The sequence below is a fragment of the Canis lupus genome, chromosome 21, assembly GCF_048164855.1.
Source record: "Canis lupus baileyi chromosome 21, mCanLup2.hap1, whole genome shotgun sequence".
NCBI classification, from domain to species: domain Eukaryota; kingdom Metazoa; phylum Chordata; class Mammalia; order Carnivora; family Canidae; genus Canis; species Canis lupus.
This window is the reverse complement of record NC_132858.1, coordinates 16363464-16380974: the sequence shown is the minus strand read 5'-3', so window position 1 is coordinate 16380974 and position 17511 is coordinate 16363464. Positions and strand designations below refer to the sequence as shown.

The 17511-nt window shown below is 35.9% G+C and overlaps 1 protein-coding gene and 1 long non-coding RNA gene across 2 annotated transcripts in view; one reads left to right on the top strand and one right to left on the bottom strand.

Annotated features, from left to right (window-relative positions):
• Window positions 1-1515: 1515 nt before the first annotated feature.
• On the top strand, window positions 1516-2466 carry LOC140613622 (olfactory receptor 10AG1-like). Its single transcript, XM_072792054.1, has one exon. The coding sequence runs from the start codon at window positions 1516-1518 to the stop codon at window positions 2464-2466; it is 951 nt and encodes a 316-aa protein (XP_072648155.1).
• A 5199-nt stretch (window positions 2467-7665) lies between these two features.
• LOC140612761 (uncharacterized) overlaps window positions 7666-17511 on the bottom strand; it is a 69014-nt gene continuing 59168 nt past the window's right edge. The window contains exon 3 of the long non-coding RNA XR_012013914.1: window positions 7666-7911. This is a non-coding gene — a long non-coding RNA (uncharacterized lncRNA). The remainder of the gene's footprint in view (window positions 7912-17511) is intronic.

Below are 17511 nucleotides of genomic sequence, written 5' to 3'. Positions count from 1 at the left end.
CTATTTAGCATGATCCTATAATTCTTACCTTTCTTAATGATAAAGCAAAATTAGATATATGTAAAAAAAACAATAATAATGAATTTATAATAAAAATGATTCATTTAAAGTAATTTTAAAAACTAGTTCTAATGGAAATGGGAAATATGAATTTGCTCAGTTTTATTTATCAAAATATTAAACCCAAATACATCTGCTGATAGGAAGAAAGATAAAGTGGGGATGGGAGTAATGGATTTGATGAAATAGAAAAATGCATAAGATTTGTTTTGGAAAGTTGGAGAACAAATATTAATAAAGTGTAATGGAATTCTTAAGTGGTATTGACTGCCTAATATTAGATGGCAATATTAAGTGAAGACTCTGTGTGTGTGTACAGCATATGTGTGTTAGTCCCATTCTTATCCTCTGGCCATTTGCATGCTCAGAATAAATAATAATTAGGTTTAATAGAAGTTGTACTTTAATAGTCTAAATTACCCAGGGAATATAAAGAAAGTGAGTTGGATTTGGTTGCAATGGAATTATATGACAGTGCATCGCAGAATCTTACATAGGTAAGAAGGAATATATGGCAAAAGATTGTGATGAATGAGTCATTTTTCTTGATTGGATTAAAGATTAATTGGAATTTATCATGCATTACACAGAGGGTATAAACAGGAAAAGTTATTGAATAGCATGATGAGATTAATGCTCTCAATATTTAGCAGACTGATGGGAGAGATATATAGAGTAGAACAATAATATTGCATATATTTATTCCCCCAGGAACAAAAGATCGGTTTAAGAAATTGATTCTCATTGGAATATAAATGGGAAGATTTAAACCTCATTTTGAATGAGAAGTGAAAAAAATTTTGAGGGCAAATATTTGAATTGAAAGAAGATAGAATAAACCAACCAATACAGAAAAAAAAATGATGAACCCAGACAAAAGCAATAGAAAAATAATTTCACTTAATAGAGTAAAATAACTACATATTATTCCTGTACAATATGCTGTAAATAACAATGTATACTTCTCTTTATCTCTACTGTTATTATATTCAAGTATAAAACATATATATTAGGATTTTATTTCTTGAATTGATTGACAATGCATATCAGTTCATTTCTGAGGTTTCACATATCATTGCCTAGAAACAGAGCAAAGTGATGGTGGAAATAATTTAAGAGATTACATAAATTCAATCATGCATCTACTCCAGGTAAAAGGAGAGAAAAATGTGGTTCAAAAATGTTAGTGAATTGGGGCACTTGTGTGGCTCAGTCGGTTAAGCTTCCAACCCTTGATTTTGACTTTGGTCATGATCTCAGGGTCATGTGATCAAGCTCTGTGTCAGGCTCCATGCTGGGTGCAGAGCCTGCTTGAAATTAATTCTCTCTCTCTCTCTCCTCTCTCTCTCTCTCCTCTCTCCTTCCCCTTCCCCCCCCCCCCCACTTGCACTCTCTCTCTCTCGGAAAAAAAAAAAAGTTAGTGAATTAACCATCTTGAATTTACTGTATCTGTGGATGGAGAACACATTAAAAACAGAAAATTTTAATGTTACTACCATTGTGGAATTTGTTCTCTTGGGGTTTTCTGATATTCCCAATCTCCAATGGATTCTTTTTGGGATATTTTTAGTCATCTACCTAACTATACTGATGTGTAATAGCATCATAATATTGATAATAAGAATTGACCCTGCTCTCCAGACCCCCATGTATTTTTTTCTTAGCAATTTTTCCTTCTTAGAAATCTGTTATGTAACAGTCACTATCCCAAGAATGCTCATGGACCTATTGACCCAGAAAGGAAATATTTCTTTCTTTGCCTGTGCTGCACAAATGTGTTTTGTCCTTATGTTTGGAGGCTCAGAATGTCTTCTCCTGACAGTGATGGCCTATGATCGCTACGTGGCCATTTGTAACCCTCTGCATTACCCTCTCGTCATGAACCACAAGGTCTGTGTCCAGCTGGTGACTGTTGCCTGGATCAGTGGAGTACCAGTTGTGATTGGACAAACATGCCAGATTTTCTCTCTGCCCTTCTGTGGGTCTAACACAATTAATCATTTCTTCTGTGACCTTCCCCCAGTACTCAAGCTTGCTTGTGGGGACACATTTTTGAACGAGATAGCAGTCTATGTTGTTGCAGTGGTCTTCGTCATGATTCCTTTTCTGTTGATTGTTGTTTCCTATGGCAAAATCATCTCCAACATTCTGAAATTGTCAACAGCCAAAGGAAGGGCTAAAGCCTTCTCCACCTGTTCTTCTCACCTGATAGTTGTAGTCTTATTCTATGGAACAGCTACTATCACTTATTTACAACCCAAACCAAATCAATCTGAAGGAGTTGGGAAATTGATTTCTCTTTTCTATACCATTTTGATCCCAACATTGAATCCCCTTATATATACTCTGAGGAACAAAGATATCATGGTAGCACTGAGAAAACTACTAACGAAGTTATTACCGTGACTCAGATACTTGAAATTACAGAAAGAATTTGCTTATATGTTTGTCATGTAGAGACAGTGGAAAAAAAAATGTCTTCTAGTTTTGTTCCACAATAATGATATTTAATGTAATCATATCAACCTCACATTATGTTAAGGAACCTTAGTTTCATAGGATTAAGTCAAGGGCTTCTGTGTAATCAAAAGACAAATAATCTCAGTTGCAACAATCTGATTTGAAGACCCATCTGTCCTCTATGACAGGGAACTATGGTGAACTAGGTGAGTTAAGTGATTCCATGGGCAATACAATGATACTGAACTCAGTGTATCTTATAAGCAGGGATTAGGGTCATGTGCCGTGATCATTTTTTTTTTAATTTTCCTGTTGCTTCAGATATATTTGCTAACTCTTTTGTACCTATGATTGAATTTAGCCAATAACAAAACCCAGCAGCAGCCAAGATGGTGAAAGCAGGAGAAGCTTAGTGTTTTCTTTGTATTTGCCTGTCTATCTCTTGTCACTGCCCATGTTGCTTTAAGACTACAAATCTGGAGGATTCCCCTTTACTCTGGTGACATAATTCCCTTCCATTACAGTTTCAGGTTTTTTTTTTTTTTTTAATTTTTATTTATTTATGATAGTCACAGAGAGAGAGAGAAAGAGAGAGAGAGGCAGAGACACAGGCAGAGGGAGAAGCAGGCTCCATGCACCGGGAGCCCGATGTGGGATTCGATCCCGGGTCTCCAGGATCGCGCCCTGGGCCAAAGGCAGGCGCCAAACCGCTGCGCCACCCAGGGATCCCCGACAGTTTCAGGTTTTGCTTTGGTAATACCTCTTTAGTATTACACATCTCTGGAATTTTCACCATAAATTATTTTTTTTAATTTCATTTATTCATGAGAGACACAGAGAGGGAGAAGGAGAGACATAGAGAGAGAGAAGCAGGCTCCATGCAGGGAGCCTAATGTGAGACTCGATCCTGGAACTCCAGGATCACGCCCTGGGGCAGGCACTCAACCCCTGAGCCACCCAGGGATCCCAAACACCATAAACTATCTAAATGAATGTGTAGCACATTGAAATGTTGGTCTCTCTAAAATAGATGTCCTTTTAGAATCTGCAAATATGCCTCACTTGGAAAAAAAAAAAAAAGAGAAAAAGTTCTTTGGGGATGTAATAATGTCCAAGGAATTGAGATTGTGTTCATTTAACATGGGCCCTACATCCTATGACCAGTGTCCTTATGAAACAGAGAAATAGAGGAAATTTAAAAAATAGATAGAGGGACTTCTGGGTGGCTCAGTGATTTAACACCTACCTTCAGCCCAGGGTGTGATCCTGGAGCCCCGGGATCAAGTCCTGATCAGTCTCCTTGCATGGAGCCTACTTCTCTCTCTGCCTATGTCTCTACCTCTCTCTTTGTGTCTCTCATGAACAAATAAATAAAATCTTTTTAAAAAATAGATAGATACACAGAGAAGAAAGTCATATGAAGGTGGAAGTAGATATGGGAGTGATACAACCAAGAATAAAAAAATAAAAATCAAGAGCCCCCAACAATTAGAAGAAACAAAGAATGATTCCCCCTTAGATCTTTTAGAGGAAATGAGGAGAGCCTGACAATACTGTGATTTGGGACTTTGGATTCTAGAACTGTGAGAGTTTCAATTATTATTGTTTTAAGCCACTCAATTTGTAATATTTTGTTACAGTAGCTCTAAGAAAGTATTGCACCATGTAAATAGTCTTTGCATTGAAGCACTTGTATTGAAATCCTCTGGAATAAATTCTGTATCTTTTTGGGAAGTAATTTGGCATTTTTTTTCTTTTGAATGAAAAAGTAAAATACCCTTTTATTTTAAGAACTCTATCAATGAAAACTCATCTTGTAGAAATAATATTTATCCAAGAACAATTGTTACCTGCATTTAAGAATTTTTATTAAATGTGTTTGTTCAAGAGTGTCTATTAAAGGGTTTTTTATAGTGCAAAAGAAAATAAGAAGCAAAGGGAAAGTGCTCTCTGTTGGAACATATTAAGACAATAGAATACATCTACACCATAGAATACAACACAGCCTTTCAAGACAATGATTTATAGCTGCTTCACTGAAGAAATTCCAAGATTTCCTGACATGTGAGAAAGTAAATGTATGTATAAAACATAACTATTGGGGATCCCTGGGTGGCTCAGCAGTTTAGCGCCGCCTTTGGCCTAGAGCGCCATCCTAGAGTCCCGGGATCGAGTCCTGCGTTGGGCTCCTGGCATGGAGCCTGCTTCTCCCTCTGCCTGTGTCTCTGCCTCTCTCTCTCTCTGTCTATCATGAATAAATAAATAAAATCTTGAAAAAAAACCATAACTATTTTTGTAAAATAGAGGTTAGCACTCCATAATCTCATACAACATTTTACATGTGCAAGTTGGTAGTGGGTATTGTGCATGTTAGCCTACTTTGTATCTGAGAGGATGTGGATTTGAAGAGAAAACTGGCTTCCTGACAGGATTTCAATGATTTCTGTTTTTTATTATATTTTTATTTGTATTTTTTATTTATTACAAGATAATAAAATATGTAAATTATAAGAAATAACTTTTGCTCAGAATATATAAAACCATATAGCAAATAAAATTCTTACATTACCCTTTTCTCATTGCTACTAAATGTCTTATGGAATATTTAGCATCTAGCAGAGAAATTTCAATATCAATCAAATCATCTTTGACTTTTGAAAGAATCAATAGATTCTTTTTACTAAGAGGATTCAAGATACATAACACTAGCAGTCATTTCTTTTTAAAATAAGTAAAATAAAATAAAAACTACCAAAAGGACTTTTACAATAGATACAAAGAGACAAATTTAAGATTATAAATTGGACATAGTCAAAAATAAATGCCTCTTAGTAATCATTAAATAATGATAATAAATAAAACAATCTTGAAATCAAACAAAGGAAGAAAAGAGAAAAATGTCAATGAGTGTAGAATTAACGAAGGGATTCTCAGGTTTTGACAAATCAGACAGATAATGTAGAATACAAAAATTACACAAATATTGATCAATAGGGTTTTTTTGTAGATTTATAAATCAAATTTAAAAAATGAATGTGCATGATTATCTGAGATCATATAGATGGTAAATTTATAAATTGGGCATGTCTCTCTTTCAGTACCAAAAAAGATGTATAGAAATGCTTTGGGGTACTTTCTGACAATAATAATTTGAAAAAAAAAAAACAAATAAATATCTAAATATTTTTAAAAGCCCTAAAAACGTTAAAAATTAAATATCTTTTGAAATAAAGCTTATGAAACAACAAATTAAGGTAAGTCTATTTAAACTCAATGACAATAAAATAAATAAATAAATTTTCTGAGACTTCCTATTGACATCCTTCTGAATATGCCAAATCATGAATCAAATATTTTCTATTCATGAAAATAGTTATTATTAACCCTAAAAGAAAATAAATACAGTTGCATTGCTTTCTCCAGTTTGGTTATGGAAGGTTTCATTATATGCCGCAGAATGTACTCACAAGGATTTTATTTAAAGGCAAATAATGTGTACCAGGTTCTATCATTTCCAACACCCCAGCCCTGGGCAAGCCACAGAGGCATGCTTCCGGAGCCTCCAGAGGCCACCATGCACCGCTTCGCTGGAGCCCTTCTCTCTAACACAGGGGAGCATTAGAATTTTGAGATAAGACCAAGAACCTCCCAGGTCCCTTTTCCTTCCTATATTGAGGAGTGTTCACTTGCTTGAAATCAAATGAATCCTGCAAGGAATCTACATGTTTAGGGAGTTCACAGAGCAGGGGGAGTTGAGTCTGGGTCATGTAATCAAGCAAGGATTGCCAGACCGGTTAGGTAGTTATAAACCATCAATAATGAAACTGATTGGAGTCTCCAGGGTAGTATTAGATCTTACCTACCATATCAAAAAGTCCACCGGTCTTATCTTAACCAAGAATTAAAAATGAAGCATTCAGACATTCCCAAAGTAGAGATTAGACTTTTCCAAAAAGTCTACTCAATGCTAACAATTAAATTCAATACCTGTTAAGCTATTGCATTTGTTTTCAAATGCTGTATAACAAATGGCCACTAACTTAGCAACTTAACACAAATTTATTATTTCAGTTTGTATAGGTAGAAGTCCAGCATGATGGGGCTTGTTTTTCTGCTGAGGATCTCAGAGGCTGAAATTTGGGTACTACTTGGGTGACATTGTGCTCCTGGAAGCCAAAGATATTCCATGCCCTCTTCCTTCTTCCACTTCCCTCACCTTGAATCTCTGATATTTTTCCTGGATCTCGCTGCTGTACTTAGACTTTAAGAACTTTCGTCATTAGGTCAGGCCCAGTTGGACTACCTCCCTAATTTAAATTCAACTAGTATTTGACCTTAATTACAACTGCCCAATGCCTTTAAAGTAATTTTAAGGTCATGATATAATTTATTGCAATAATAACTCAAAGAAAAAGACAAAAGATTTTCTTGAAAAATATTGAAAATCAGTTGAATATGTATGTATCATAGTTTCATTTAAAAACTTACAAACTGAGGCAAGCCTGGGGAGTTTTGTCTTGGAACCAGAAGAAGGGAGAGAAAAGGGAAAAAAAAAGTCAAATATTTAATTGCAAATTAAAATGTTATATGGGAATAAGCTAATACATCTGAGTTATAGCCAACAAAAAAATTTCACACAGATTAAGGAAGTAGACTGGAAACAATAGCAGACCCTGTAGGGGTTTTTTTTCCCCTCTGATGTATTTTCTATTTAAAATATTTATTTTGAACACAGACTGAAGGTATAAATTGAACTAGAATCCATATTATCTGATAAAAATTAAAAAATAATTAATTAGATGTGCCTGGGTGGCACAGGCAGTTAAGCATCTGAATCTTGATTTCAGCTCAGGTTATGACCTCAGGGTCATGGGATGGAGCCCTACAATGGGCTCCATGCTCAGAGAGGAATCTACTTGTCCTTCTCCCTCTACTCCTCCCACCATTCATACACTCTTTTGCTTTCTCTCTCTTTGAGATTTCACTATATAACAAATACATAAATAAATTACTTAATTAAATCTTAAAAGTAATTAATTAATATTCCAGTCAGGATTGTGTCAGTTAAAAGGAAAAAAAAAAGGAAAAGAAATTGATCACAAATAAAACACGCACGTGTAATGATAATAGAATTCTAGTGTTTCTGTATTCAAAGGCCCATATGGAAGATCAAATGAAAAACATTAGGGAAAGTGTATTAAGAAAAGGTTTGACATGCACAATTTTGACTTTAGATATTCTCCAGTGAATATTAGTGGACAATTAAGTGGTGCTGCTTTCTCAAGAATTTTCTTTCTCCCTGCCAAGATCTAGTATGGGGGTAAGGTGGATGGCCAGGGGACTTGAATTCCATTGGGTGACTGTCCACAAGGTTGTCTTTGTCCAGGATATCTGGAAAAACAAATTATAATGAGTGACAAATAGAAACATAAAGTTAAGGTCATATATGAAAAAGAAATGTAGAATAAAAGGGATGCTCTTATTTAAAGGAAACTTGGTATTTTGAAAGCATGTATATTTTGAAATAAATATGTTTCAGTTATGAGAAAAAATGTCAATTTCCTATTAAAACAAAAGTTTCTTTCATATATATGATTATAAGCCTATGTATACATTTATATTACATATAGTTATATACATATACAATATATAATATATATAAAGTGCATGTAATTAAACTGTTCTACTGAAGATGCAAATAACAGCTATAACTAAACCTAGAAGACAAAGTATGAATTATTTTATGTCAATATGTTTTTGTATTAATATTCTTCACTTATTTTAGAACATTATAGGGGCACCTGGGTGGCTCAGTGGCTGAGCATCTGCCTTTGGCTCAGGTGGTGCTCCTGGGGTCCTGAGACTGTGTCCTGCATCTGACTCCCCACAACAAGCCTGATTCTCCCTCTGTCTATGTCTCTGCCTCTCTCTCTCTCTCTCTCTCTCATGAATAAATAAACAAATTCTTTAAAAAAAAAAGAGAAACCACTGTAAAATTCAAACCTACTAATATATGTTAACGATGTTGATATGTTTAGGATATAGCACACATTCACCTTTGGATTCAGTTTTGCTCTTTGAAGCTAGGATATCAAACGCTGGAATTTGAATGGAGATAAATTTTATATATTAATTCCTCAAACTCCTCTAGTCCACAGAAAATAGTTTGGACTCACAGGATAAATGACTAAATTCACTATTTTCACAATTGGAACATAAACACACATGACCAGAGGCAAATCTCATTTCAGTGATGGAATTTGTTGTTTTGGTATTTTCTCGTTTTCCAGTCCCTGAATGGTGTGTATGTGTGGGTGTGTGTGTGTGCGTGCGTGATATTTTTCTCATCTACATAATAATCTTTATGGCAAATGGCATCATTATTCTCATAACTAGAATTGGCCAGCCTGTTAATTTTTTCCTTAGTAATTTTTCTTTCCTGAAAATATTTTATGTATTTGTCATTCTTTCTAGAATGCTCCTAAACCTTTGGACTCAGAAAAGAAACATTTCTTTTTCTGCCTGTGTTACAAAAATATGTTTTCTCTTTATGCTTGGAAACATGGAATGCTTTCTCCCGATAGCGTTGGCCTATGACCACTACATGGCCATTTGTCATGTTCCATCCTGTCCTCCAGTTATGAACCACAAGCTCCATGTCCAGCTGACATTGACTGGCTTTTGGATCAGTAGAGTTCCAGTCAAAATAGGGTAGACATGCCAGATTTTCTCTCTGCCATTTTGTGAGTCTAACCAAATCAGCTACTTGTTCTGAGACATCCCTGTACTACTCAAGCTGGCCCGTGGGGACACTTTCCTGGATGGGATGTTAGCTTTTATAGTTACTGTGCTTTTTATTATTATTCTTTTTTCACTGATACTTGGATCCTATAGTAAAATTATCCCCTCTATCTTGAAGTTGCTGTTGGCAACAAGACCAGCCAAAGCTTTATCCACTTACTCATCTCACATCATAGTTGTAGCTTGATTCTCTGGATCCCAAATTGTTACATATTTATGACCCAAATCCAAATATATTTTTCAGAATAGACTAATTTATTTCTCTTTCTGTATACCATTGTCATTATGATGTTTAAACCCATGCATGATATATACTCTAAGGAGTAAAGATTCATGATGGCCTTGAGAAAGTGGCTACTTAATGTTTCTTGCATTAGCCAATGATTTGAACTTATTATCTGTTTTTCCTCTCATTTTGCTGTTGTCTAATCAGGAGTTATGTTGTAATTTACTTTCCTGCTTGAATATGAGTTGATTATCTTTACTCATTCCTGAACTTCCCATTTTATCCTGGACCTTCTGGTAGCAGGGCTACATCCCAAGTGGTTGTATTTAAAACAAGAAACAAATATTTTAGCAAATTTCTTTTTTTTAAGATTTTATTTATTTATTCGTGGAAGACAGAGAGAGAGAGAGAGAGAGAGAGAGGTAAAGACATAGGCAGAGGGAGAAGCAGGTTCCCTGTGGGGATCCCGATGTGGCACTTGATCCCAGCACCCCGGGATCATGACCTGAGCCAAAGGCAGATGCTCAATCACTTAGCCACCCAGGTGTCCCTCAGCAAATTTCATATTTAGTGGACTAGTTTCTGTCAACACAAATTCACTGCTGATGTGAGACTGTTTACTAAAATATGTAGTATCTTTTATCTAGCAATTCATGTTCCAAATTTTTCCCTAAAATTCATAATATATGTTCTAGTTCCTTTCCCTCTTTATCATTTACATTAAGAAGTCAACAATATTATATATGGAAAGGTTTTTTTTATGGAAAGGTTTTTTAAAAAATATTTTTCTTATTTATTTGAGAAAGAAAGAAAGAAAGAAAGAAAGAAAGAAAGAAAGAAAGCAAGCAAGCACAAGTGGTGGGGAGGGGCAGAGGGAGAAGGAGAAGCAGGTTCCCTTCTAGGACTCTGGACGCTGGACCCTGAGATCATGACCTGAGCTAAAGACAGAAGCTTAACTGACTGAGCCACCCAGGCACCCCATATGTGGAAAGCTTTTATAGAATATTTGTTGAATGAATATAGAATATAGATACACCTGAATATGTCAAAGTTTGTACTACAGAATACTGCAGAAAAGATGGCCTTCTAATAAATTGTATTGATTTAAATGGATACAAGTGTGGAAAGAAAGAAAAGAAAGAAGAAAGAAAAGAAAGAAGAAAGAAAGAAAAAGAGAAAGAAAGAAAGAAAGAGAGAGAGAAAGAAAGAAACTTGATTCTTATTTCATGTCATTTATATAAAAAAATTCTAGATACTTTGTAAAACTGAATACAAAATGCAACACAATGAAGCTTTTTAAAGGTAATGTATATTATCTGTATAACCTTGGGCAAGAAAAACATTTTAATCAAATTAGCTGCTATAGTTGAAAACATTGATAAGTTGAACTGTGTTACATCAGTACTTCTTCATTCAAGGGAGCCATTCAGAGAGGAAGTTTTCAACACAAGGGGTTCAAATCCATTATATATAAAGAAGTTTTCCAGATTAAAAACAAGGAAAATTTGGAAAAAATTGACAAGAAACTTAAGGAAGTATTTCACAAAAGAGAATAATCCAAATAGCCAGTGAGAGAAAAGGAAGGAAGGAAGGAAGGAAGGAAGGAAGGAAGGAAGGAAGGAGAAGGAAAGAAAGAAAGAAGAAAGAAAGAAAGAAAGAAAGAAAGAAAGAAAGAAAGAAAGAAAGAAGAAAGAAAGAAAGAAAGAAAGAAAGAAAGAAAGAGAAAGAGAAAGAAAGAAAGAAAGAAAGAAAGAAAGAAAGAAAGAAAGAAAGAGAAAGAAAGAAAGAAAGAAAGAAAGAAAGAAAGAAAGAAAGAAAGAAAGAAAGAAAGAAAAAGAATCATAATGCAAATGGAAACCAAATAAGAAACTATGGCTCTTTTGGAAAAACTCAGCCTTTCTCTCCTGTGATAGGGAAAACTCATCCCTCTCTACTGTGTGTTCCTTCCCTGTGAATCTCCTTTACTACTCACAGAGCATTTCCCTTCTGACACTTCTGGTCACCAAATAGATGGGGTTTTTCCCTCCACAACTAGCTATAGATCTGAGGTTCCCATGACTCCTTCCTAGGGTTCAATTAAATTGCTAGAGTGATGCATAGAACTCCAGGTAATATTTACTTCTGTTTATGGGTTTATTAAGGCATATGATAAAGATTACAGATGAAAAGCCAGATGAAAGATACATACATATTGTGAGGTCTTGGAGGTTCCTGAGTGCATGAACTTCTGTCCCTATGCAGTGAGATGTGTCAATCTTTTTTTTTTTTTTAAGACACATTTATTCAGCGTCATGATCAGACTATTACATTTAGAAATCAACAGCATGGGTGCAAAAAAAAAATCTACATTAAACCCATTCATTTGGGGAATATAAATAATAGTGAAAGGGAATAGAAGGGAAGGGAGAAGAAATAGGTGGGAAATATCAGAAAGGGAGACAGAACATGAAGACTCCTAACTCTGGGAAGCGAACTAGGGGTGGTGGAAGGGGAGGAGGGCGGGGAGTGGGGGTGAATGGGTGACGGGCACTGAGGGGGGCACTTGATGGGATGAGCACTGGGTGTTATTCTGTATGTTGGCAAATTGAACACCAATAAAAAATAAATTTATTATTAAAAAAAAAACCCTTTGTTGGAATGCTTTACACTTTCCACAGAACAGAAACTAAAACAACCTGTTATACAATTAGTCACAAATAGAGTCATTGAGTTTTTTGCCCATACACATGAGTATTGTCTAAAACATGTGTTCTTTGTAGGAGCTAGGCCCTGCCACCACTGTACTTGGCTGAGTTCACAAATCTGTTGTAACCTGTAGCTTCCCTGTCACTTCTTTGGCTCTCCTCTCCTGCTAAGCTTTGTTTCCTGGCAGTAATTAAAACCTTCTGCCACTGCCATAGCTGCTGCTGCTGCTGGAACCACCATAGCCACCTTGGTTTAGTGGTTTGGCAAAGTATTGGCCTCCGCCACCATAGGGGCCAGAGCTTCTGCCTCCAAAATTTCCTCCTTTCATGGGTCCAAAATTTGAGGATTGATTGTTGTAATTGCCAAAATCGTTATAGCTTCCGCCACCTCCAAAGTTGCTTCCATCATTACCAAATCCATTATAGCCATACCCACTGCCACCATATCCACCACCACCTTGACTGCCACTGAAGCCACCTCAACCACTGAAGTTCCTTCCATGACCAAAGTTGTCATTCCCACCAAAACCACCTCCACGACCGCTACCAAAGTTTCCAGAACCACTTCGGCCTCTTTGGCTGGACGAAGCAACTAGCCATCTCTTGCTTCGATAGGGCTTTCCTCACTTCACAGTTGTGGCCATTCACAGTATGGTATTTTTGAATGACAATCTTGTCTACAGAGTCGTGGTCGTCAAAGGTCACAAAAGCAAAACCTCTCTTTTTGCCACTTCCTCGGTCAATCATGATCTCAATCACTTCAATTTTCCCATACTGTTCAAAATAATCCCTTAGATGATGTTCTTCAGTGTCTTCTTTAATGCCACCAACAAAAATCTTTTTCACAGTTAAGTGGGCACCGGGTCTTTGATATTCTTCTTGGGAGACAGCCCTCTTTGGTTCCACGACTCTTCCATACACCTTGTGTGGCCTTGCATTCATGGCTGTGACCACCTCCTCCACGGTGTGTATGTGACAAACCCAAAGCCTCTGGAGCATTTAGTGTTGGGGTCTCTCATTACTACACAGTCCCTAAGCATCCCCCGTTGCTCAAAATTACTCCTCAGACTCTCATCGGTTGTTTTGAAGCTCAAACCTCCAATGAAGAGCTTCTGCAGCTGCTCGGGCTCTTTGGGAGACTACGACTTAGACATGGGAGACTTTAATGATGCTTACTCAGCGGCATCCAGGGGCAGAAAGGACAATCTTTGGACACGTGGGTGTGTTCACCATCCTGGAAAGCTCTCCAAGCCCTAGCTTCGAAGATGTTTATGGAGGCTTCACCACATAGGAATGGCAGGCCACTAACTCCATTTTCAACCCCTCTCTCTTCTCCACAGAATGTAGGTGAGGGAAGCTGAAAATTCTAAGACTTGTCATGGCTTGGTCCTTTCTGGTGATCAGTCAATCCTCATCTGAAAGCCATCCAGGAGCCCACCCAAGGTTGCCTCATTAGGAGAAAAGACACTCCTTCTACCTAAGAAATTACAAGTTTCAGGGGCACTGTGTCAGGAACCAGGGTCAAAGACCAAATATTAGAAGAAAAGATACTCCAAGTATGCTTATAGCTTAGGAAATTACAAGAGTTCCAGGAGCCCTGTGTCAGCAGTCAAGGCCAGAGATCAACATGAGATCTTCCTATTAAGATCACAATATCGGAATGGCATACCCATCAGAAGGACAAAAATTTAAAACAAGAAGGACTAACTATATCACATGTGTCAAATATGTGGAGTAATGGAAACTCTCCCCATGCCAGTATACGAATTGGTACACAACTTTAGCAGACAGCCTGCTTTCATCTAGAGAAATTACTCCTAGGTATGTACCAGCAGAAATGCAAGCATTTGTGGGCAAAGGGACATCTCCAAGAATGTTCGTCTTTGCATCAATCATAAAAGTAAATCCTTATCAAATTAGAATGAGAAATAATTGTGATTCTTAACACAGAGGCAAACCAGAAGGAAATAAAAATGAATAAAACAGGGCAGCCCCAGTGGCACAGCGGTTTGGCGCTGCCTGCAGCCCAGGGTGTGATCCTGGAGACCCAGGATCGAGTCCCATGTCTGGCTCCCTGTGTGGAGCCTGCTTCTCCCTCTGCCTGTGTCTCTGCCTCTCTCTCTCTCTGTGTCTCTATGAATAAATAAATAAATAAGTAAATAAATAAATAAATAAATAAAATCTTTAAAAAAAAAGAATAAAACACAAGTATATATAACATGGATGAAGCATATTGTTGAGTAAGACCAGCCATAACTGTATTATATATACATAAACTTTTAGTTAAGGTTAAAAGAAGTATTTAGGAAGCCCACTAATTTTATACATATATTTATTTGCTAAGTTTTCTTTAATAAACATCATGTTTGCACTGGAAAGAAAAAAACTAATACTTTTTTATTATTTTTATGTCATGCTTATATTTTTTCCTGAAATTAATTCAGAAAAATGACTTGCTTTTCATTGAAAAAAAATTGACAACAAAAGTGGTTTGGGATTGTTGATAGTACTGAATCATTTAGAAGACATGAATTAAGACTTCTATAAATGGACATTCTTAAAAATAAGCCACCTATTATTTCCAACATTGAAATCAAATAAGTAATTTCCATTTCTGTTTCAGATGTGCTGGGTGGCAGCAAGCTGTTCTTGTTGCAAGCAACTGGAAAAATTTGAGTAAATTATAAAATTCATATTTTAGAAGCACAATACCGCTATGGGAGAAAAAAAAATTGAAGACAGTATCAAACTTAAGGCTCAAGTTAGTGATTTTTCACACTTATGGGACTTCCAATATTTTGCAAGTGTGCACTTGTTGCTATATCATGGGACTGTGTAACTTCATGTGTGTGCATGTTTTATTGATTGATACAAAAAGGAAACACTAGGGCAGCCCGGGTGGCTCAGCAGTCTAGCGCTGCCTTCAGTCCAGGGCGTCATTCTGGAGACCCGGGATAGAGTCCCATGTCAGGCTCCCTGCATGGAACCTGCTTCTCCCTCTGCCTGTGTCTCTATCTCTATATGTGTGTGTGTCTCTCATGAATAAATAAATAAAATCTTTAAAAAAAAAAAAAAAAAAAAAAAGGAACCACTATTGTGAGACTGGTCAATGGTCCCCACTTCCTCTCCACGTTTTAATGCATAGGAAAATGCCCCTAATATTTTTAAACTAAATCATTATTCAGATTAAAATTTCATTATTAAAAATAAAGAAATAGATAAATAAATAATACAATTTAATTATTTTTAATAAATTAGATTGAATATCTGTCCTTATTTAAGGAATATTTTTTCTCTCTTTTCTGTCAATTGTTACTTCATCTGTTTAGTACATTTTTCTGTTTATAGTTTGGACTTTGGGCTGATATTTAAGAACAAGCCAAGAGCCCTTCGTTTGAGATATCATTTATAATTATTTTTGCTATTGTATCAATTCTAATGATCGTACTTTGAGGATTGTTTCTTTTGTCTTGCAGTATTATTTAGTTTGACACATTCTTTTTTTTTTTTCAATTTTTGTGTCCTGACTTCTAAATTTTAAGTCCTAAGCTTTCATCACTCCAAAATTATAAGACCTTCTCCTTAGAATGCTTTCATCACTTCACTTACCAAGGTTTTTGAGCCTATGTGAGCAGTGAGTTTTCCTGCTGTAATATATGCTCTCTGGCTGCCCAGTTATCCCAAGAACATGTGGTTTAAATGTCCATTTTTTGCCAATTTGGTAGGCTATATTTATTGAATGACAAATTCTCATTTGTATTTGAGTATTTTTTCCTCAATATTCTATTTTATGGCATCAGAAGACCTCTGTACCCATGCTGAGCACTACACCTTGCCAATAGACTTTAAGTCCTCAGCAGGGTTGCTTCATAGATGTGCATCCTCAGTAGCCCCAGCCAGGCTGACCTTTCACTTCCTTGCTGAGCTCTGTGACATCTGGCCTCCTGTGCAGCCCTTGTCCCCCTCCTCACAGCCTTCCATGATCTAAGATGTGTGTTCCTAGTAGACATAATTGGCTTTCTTAATCACTCCCTGTTATCACATTGCTATAGGAGTTCCTTCTCTCTGAAATAATTTCCCTACCTAATCCCAAACTCATAGACATCATTATTTACTAAATAACTGGAAGGAACATCCTATTTTTGACATGAAAAATTGATCCCAAGTCATAATTCTTAAACAATCTGTTGGAAAAAATTGCCTTTCCCAGAATTAAAACTTAGAATTCACAAACCATTTGCTCAGAGTCTTTCTCATGATTTCAGCTGGACTTATTTCAAGATTCTGGTTTTATCCTAAGTAAAACTTGAAAATATTCACACCTTAATGATGTAAAATGAAATTGGAAAAAGACTGTGGTATGCCTGCAAAAGAAACAAACAAACAAAAAAAAAACCTCCCTATTCAGATGAACCTTGAGTTAAAATGTCAATTTTTTGAAACTTGTGTAATACACTCAATAGCTAAATCTCAGAATGTGCAGGTGGCCATGAAGAAACCAATAGTATAATAGTTTTGTACATAAAAATAACATTTGTCATCAGAATATTTAATACAATGATTGCACAGGCCAGCCTCTAACTAGTGATCAAGGAACCTATCATAGAGGAGAACATAAGAAAAATGAGTTCAAGATCTCAATCTGATAGAAACAAAGGTTCCTTATGGAACATTTATGATAGATAAAGTGAAAATTGGTTGTGTGTCAATTTTGGATGTTCTCAGTAATGTTCAACACCCTGTTCATGTCTAAGAAATAAGATGTCCTGTGCACTGTTACATGGAGGGGTTGAAGCGAAAATATTCTGGGAAGACCAAGAGCTATGTAGAAAAAATAAAATACCACACATCAGAGAGTACTATAGTGATGCTTCTAATTAGAAATGTAAATTTGTGAGGTGGAAGAGATCCCTGGGGTAGAGCTACCTAACTTTCACTTAAAAAGCAGTTCATGTTTAGAAAGAACAAGGTATTATAAAGGTATCTTGCATATCTTTGATGAAATAAGTGATTTTCAACTATAGTAACAGAACCATTAAACCCTCTGTAGTGAAAGAAATCAGCAGCATCCCAAAGAAGAAAGGTAAATATGAACTAATTTATAATGATATTAAACTTAGATCATATTTTTAATTTAAAATTAGTCTTTAGCAAAGTAACAAACATATCATTTTATAACAGAAACTCATATAATTCTGATTTTATTAAATAAAATTTACAATGAAATCATACTAATGAATAATAGTATTAAGTCACTTTGAAATACTGAAAACTGTAAGA